A 6,840-nucleotide genomic window follows, 5' to 3' on the forward strand; every position below is an offset into this window, starting at 1 on the left:
TATTAATAACAATGATATAGGGGTTGGGGTCGAGGAAGAGGTAGGTAGGGAAAGTAGTAGTAGGGGTAGGAGTAGGATAGGGGTAGTCGTTAGGGATGGACACGGATATGGAGACGTTCTGCAACGCGTCAAATGAAGCATAATTATACTATAGTAATGAAAATGTAAATAATATTAATAATAATAATTATATTGAACGGACATAAACAATGGCGCTCACAATGGCCGAGCAGCAGACGATCGTTTCTGGTACAGTATCAGCAATTAAAGAGATCAACACATGTCTTCTTATAAACATTCTTCAGTTTATTACCGGTACTATAGTTATGTAGTAGTATATATGCATGTATACATAAACTATATGTGATTTTAGATCATTATATGCTCGGGATTGCAATAATTGTAGATCCGGCCTTAGCTCTAGTACTATAGCCCGCGTTCGATAAACTGCCGCAGGGCTATAGTACATTGTCGGCTGTAAATACCAACTACGACCTGTTACCACCTGTCCCCATGAAAAATGGATCGCAAAACGCAAAGTTATCGGGCTTTTTAACACTTATTTATCTACATGGACATCTCGCCTATCTTTTTGAACACTTTCAACAACTTTACACCATGTATTTGTCCTTTGATTCCACAAAGTAAGCACTACTGGCATTTCATTTTGAAACGAAGTGGCGTGGTCCTGCGGCAGTTTATCGAACGCGGGCTATAGTACTAGAGCTAATCCGGCCTGTGCATAACGAAAATGTGTGCTTGAAAAAAATTATGATTGGAAAAATTATTGGTCCGGCCATGGCCGGCCGGACTGGCCGGACCGGCTCCGCCAGCCCTGTAATTAATTCATCATAATTATAATTACTATTAATTTATTGTTGTCCAGTTTGCTGATGTCGCTTGGTATACAGGTAAGCGCTAGACTAGTATAGAAGGGGATAACAGGGAAGGGAGGGTAATTAGTGCACTAGTGAGGTTAGATTCGGCCACAGGCACTTGGAACGTCTCAATCAAAAACAATATTGGTAAATAAACACGAAATGTATTTACTACCAAAGTCTTAATGTTTCTCTACTCTATTTCGCCTATAATCACCTGTAAATGCCGGTCAAATGCTCATCTGCAACACAAGTACACCGCACGCTAGCTGCTGCATACTGACACATAAATATATAGTATATATACACACTATATATAGTATATATATTTATATTACACACTATATATAGTATATATATGTATATTACACACTATATATTTATGTGTCAGTGTGCAGCAGCTAGCGTGCGGTGTACTTGTGTGTTGCAGATGAGCATTTGGACGGCATTTACAGGAAATTGTCGGCAATAATAGGTGAAAGAGAGTAGAGAAACATTAAGACTTGTAGTAAATAGATTTCGTATTTATTTAGCATCATATTTTATTGAAACGCTCCAAGTGCCTGTGGATACGGCAGTCGCCGTTTGCACAGCTCTCATTAGCTCCTTCTCTTAATTAAAGCTGTTGCCATGGCGATGGAGGCAGGTAACAGCTCTGGAACAACTGGAACTGCTGGAACCAAACTCTTCGAGAATATTTTTAAATACAAGGGCATTAATTTCATCAACAACAAGTACGCAGACGATCCAATAAAGATGGAGAACATGAAATGCCGTGACGATGATGTCATAGTTGCTACGCTTCCAAAGAGCGGTACGCCTAAGCTAGTGTACTCGCCCCATAGGTATCTGTACAATTTTTCGGCAAATCGTTATTTAGTTTTAGGTATAGTTATTTAGACTTCTGTATAGTTGACACCTCATGTTAGTGGGTGGTAAATTCTTTTCTGACCAGGGACCATTTTACTATCAGCCAGGGTATATACCTTGCTCTTTTTCGACGTGTGTCCCTATAGCTCTAACCTCTAATAACGACAAGAGGATCGCATATCAAAGTCGTTTCCTGCTCACGGTTTGGTCATTGCCCTGTAATATTCGCTTGCACGCAGGAACTACATTCACGCAGGAGATAACGTGGCTGGTTTTACACGATGCAGACCCCAAGTCGAGAGACGGGAAAAACTTTGATGAGCGCATGCCAGAGATCGGATACAGGTACCTACCTATCAGGTACCTACCTATGCATTATCCCTGGGTGCGTGCGCGCGCGCGTGAGTGAGAGAGAGAGTGAGTGCGTGAGAGTGTGTGCGTGAGTGAGTGAGTGAGCGAGCGAGCGAGCGCGTGCGTGAGTGCGTGCGTGAGTGCGTAGTGTATAGTGTATAGCGCCTGTGCATGTGGTTTTTTTTGCGTGGGCAGGTGAGTGCATGCGTCTAATGCCAAGTGGTGCATCTACATGCCGACTCTATCCTCAGCATCAGCTTGCATTGCAGTTACCCCGGTAACAAGTACGTGCCACGGGACGAGATGGAGTCTCCGCGAATATTCAAAACGCACTATCCGTGGAGAACGCTCCCACGGGAGGCTAAAGAGAAGAAGTGCAAGGTAGCCATGGGGGGTGTCTCCCGCAACGCCGCTGTGGGTCGGGGTCGGGGTTGGACAGGTGAGAAGAAGAATAGGAAGGACCATAAATTGATTGATTGCGGGTTCTTTCCGATGGAGAATAGAAAGCGAAGAGACACCTTCGACCATTCGTCATTCAGTTTTATCCGAAATAGTGGGTGATACTCCATTATGATTGTTCCCAACTTTAATGTCATTAATGGTCATAATAAGATATATATATATGGTCATGGTCATATATTAGTTTGTGGTTTAATGTCATTTAGGTTAGGGTTAGGGTTAGGGTTAGGATTATCAATCATTAATCATTAATGATATCAAAGTTGGGAACACTCCTAATGGAGCGTTAGCCGAAATAGTCGATCCACGTGCTATATGTGTGCAGTAAGTACAGTGTCCTAAGCCGGGTTCCAACGAATCGAAGAGCGACTTTCGACAACACCTGCGCCTTTGATATGTAGAAACTGAATGCGTAAGTGTTACACAAACAAAGGCTTATATTCGTACAAATCTCAACGCATGTGACTTCTAACCGAATAATCATTCCATTCGGCAGATAATCTACGTGAGTCGAAACTTCAAGGACGTGGTGGTCTCCGGCTATTTCATGTGGAAGGATCGGTATCTAGTGCCGATGTCAGCGGGGAAGGGTGCCAATGAAACTGCCAAGAGTTCGACAGATCCTCTTGTTTCGACTGACTCCATGCGCAGTTACTTTAACCAGATGGCGTACGACCAAGGTGCGCATGTATTTAAATCTACGCTGCTGCTATCACGTCCTTGAATGTACTAGTGTTTCACCCTACCCTCACAGTGTCGCCAAGAAAAGCAAATAGATGCATCTGATTTAATGATGTGTTTATTCTGATGGCGGTAATTCATGTAGTATATAGTACAACAGGGGGAGGGTAACCGGCTGTATGGTCATTTAGAGTAAGGCAATGTATAGCAGTGTAATTTATTCCATGTCAACTGCTTAGAATTTAAAAAAACATTTTTTCTTTCAGTGATATTTGGCAACTATTTTGAGCACAATCTGGAATACTGGGAGCAGAGAGACAGCGGCCATGTCTTATTCCTGTTCTACGAAGACCTGGTTGAGGTTAATGTTTGGATATGTAACCATAGTAACCATCTCTAACCGTAGCGACGACGTACATATACCGTGTTTAGCTTGCAATTTCATCTGCCACCATCTACTTATTTCACTTTTCAGAAGACGAAGACGAAGACGAAGACGAAGACGAAGACGAAGACGAAGACGAAGACGAAGACGAAGACGAAGACGAAGACGAAGAAGAATGAAGGATCCCGCCGCGCGTGGAAGAAATCGCAGGTGAGTTTTGTCGCTGGGGACTGATGTTGATTTTGGGGCTTATCAACGGCCACCATGTACATATAAATCGATGCACGGATTTATTGTAGCGCGCGTTTGAGGAATACATGCACACTGTGGAAAATGTGTTTGTTTGTAAGCCAGTGCAATATTGTGTACGGGATAGTCTGCTGATATTGGGACGGTTTAGAAGTAAAAGTAAGTAGATGGCAGCTGAACAGGACCTACTGCATGCTGGCGACACAATTTATGTGTACATTACACACTAACACTAACACTAACTCTAACTTAACACTAACACTAACACTAACACTAACACTAACACGTGACTAACACCATAACCCCGAAATCGCACAGCCATATAACCATAAACCTAATCATTTCCGCTTAATGCACTAGTATATTCGTGCGCTCAGCAATAGTAGGTCCTTTTCAGTGGTCTCCACACAAGAAGCCAAGCGCTAATTAAGATGGGCAATTTAGCAGCGAGCATATAAGCCTACTGTGTTCGATCATATAGATTTAGAACGAGATAGGGAGCCGAGTGGGATAACAACATCAGAATATATCAGAACTAATAAAGAAGAAACAACAGAAATAATCAAGAAATGGTAATGCAGATGGTAAAAGGTAACCGAACAGAATTGCGCAAATGATCGGCAAAACGGGACAAGTTAATACATATAACATATATCTTCGTGAAGCTGGTAACGCATATTGGTACACTTGCGATGCTATATTGTAGCAGGATCTTCAGGACGTCGGCGGCATATCGTTCTCGTACAGATAAGATACAATATTAATGAAATTTAATTAGCCTAAGATTCTAGTACAGCAATACTAAATTCTAGTTATTATCATGTGCGAAAATCGTTAACGTGTATAATACAGTAGTACAAATATGACAAAATATTATTACAATATAAAATACATGTAACAAGATATATATATGTGCGGAAATAATTAACAACAAATATTAATTGCTTTTGCAATTCAGATACTGGTTAATTACATGATATCAGAAAGCAGTTATAACATTCGGAAATAAATAACAACATGGGCGTGAAACTATATGAAATGTCAATAAAAATATGATCATATCTGAATTGCTACAAGATATAATTGTGAAAATAAATTAACAGTATATTCTCGTACAATTGGGCTGAAGCAAACGCTTGCGAATTCGGAATTTTATTAGCGAAACGAACGCAGATGCGATATTGTCAAATGTAACTGGATAGACTCCGAAATAATTCGTAAAACGTTGAATGGTTAATTAAGATGCCGTCCTATAGTATTGTATCGTACCAGTAGGATCGAAGCTCGCGTACAATTACTTTAATGTTGTTAAATGATATTAATGCATAAATCTTTATCATATATCATTCTGACACAAATAAAAAAGACGGGTACAATAACGGTAATACGTAGTAACCAGTAGAAAAAAGCGAATAAAATGATTCTAGTACAATAAAATGTTGGTACAATTAGGATCAAATACGTAAATAACGTACAGAATATAGGAATGCTGACATTGGTAGCAAATTAAACATACGATGGCATCACAGGATAGGAATATTATTCATTCGATATCAAAGTCAAAGGAAGAAATGGTAAAAACTTAAATAATAAAATTCGGATAAAATGGCGGAATAAGAATGCAGTAATAAATAACACAACGTCGCAGTTCAATTAGTAAGAAATTTGGTTTAATTCGGATAACAATTATTGTTATTATACCAGGATATAAATAGGGCAAAATTGGTATATAACACACTGAAGTAAATAACCTAACGTGATAGTAGAATATTAAACCTTAGTATAATATTTATCCAACGTGATAATATTGGTACAACAAGCGCAACTATTACGATGACCGCGCGTTGCCTAATGAGCCAATATTCAACACGAATGCTGGATGTACTTATTTAATTATCTGTTTTTTTAATTTATATAACGTGCGAAAACAGAATACTACAAATATAATTAAATTTTTCGATAATCACAGATTGATCATGTTAGCAGGGCTGGAAATCGAAAATCGGTCGCATAAAGCGCTTAAAGTAATTGGGATAAAACGATGATATAAATACGTGATTAACTGAATAATAATAGTGATTAGGTTAACGATGTAATGTGGTAGAGATATGACAATAATAATTAACGAGGTAAAAGTGAAATTAAAAATTCGTACGTCAAATTTACGGTAAATGTTGGTGGCGAATTTTTAATAACATTGGTAACAGGAAATAAACGTAACTATGATAAACATCGCATTCTATTACAAAAAAGATCATTTGATATAAGTAAGATAGCACAATGGAATATACAGGAGCAACATGATAAATTCTGATATCGAGCGCTCTGTCATGTCTTATTTTAATAACAATTAGATCCCTGGTTTCCAGTTGGTGGAGTACATCCCATTTTGGATAAAAATGCATAAAATTAATTACAAAAATTAATATATAATATAAAACCCTCCTATAATTAACCCTCCTAGGTAGGTCAATGACACGTGGCGACTGTTGCGGGTATGCACGCGTGCACCGTTATTTACTATAGTTGCTTCCCTAGCTGTCAAACAATAATATTATATTTTATTAACAATGTGTAGACATGGGTACCAATGTTTTATCTACATTGTGCTACTTTGTATTGGGTTTCTTCCCTGCGAACCTTGGTTGCTAGGCGCTAATAAACGCTATAGTTGGTTAAATCGTAATGACGTTAATAAACATCGGTATGCACATTACATAAACCCAATTTTAATAACAATATAAACATAATTATAATTAATAACAATAATGATAATATTACGCGTTCATCTATACTGTGGGCATTATCTCGACTAATTCCCATTAGTGGCAGCACCGTCCAGTCACGGTTGTTTTACAATGTTATCGTAAGACGGTGTGTGGCCCCTGGATGATCGACAGATCAACACTTCACACTGTACAAACTATAATTTAATAAACCGTCTGCTGAACCGCCGGAAGATTATTT

General features: G+C 38.9%; 1 protein-coding gene across 1 annotated transcript in view; it reads left to right on the forward strand.

The window, feature by feature from the left end:
* LOC106812275 (estrogen sulfotransferase-like) overlaps positions 1-6,840 on the forward strand; it is a 22,157-nt gene that overhangs the window by 7,176 nt on the left and 8,141 nt on the right. The window contains exon 2 of the mRNA XM_014816107.1: positions 1,501-1,692. Coding sequence (XP_014671593.1) covers positions 1,509-1,692 — 184 coding nt within the window. The 5' untranslated portion in view covers positions 1,501-1,508. The remainder of the gene's footprint in view (positions 1-1,500; positions 1,693-6,840) is intronic.

Source organism: Priapulus caudatus, unplaced genomic scaffold, assembly GCF_000485595.1.
Source record: "Priapulus caudatus unplaced genomic scaffold, Priapulus_caudatus-5.0.1 Scaffold629, whole genome shotgun sequence".
Lineage (NCBI taxonomy): Eukaryota > Metazoa > Priapulida > Priapulimorpha > Priapulimorphida > Priapulidae > Priapulus > Priapulus caudatus.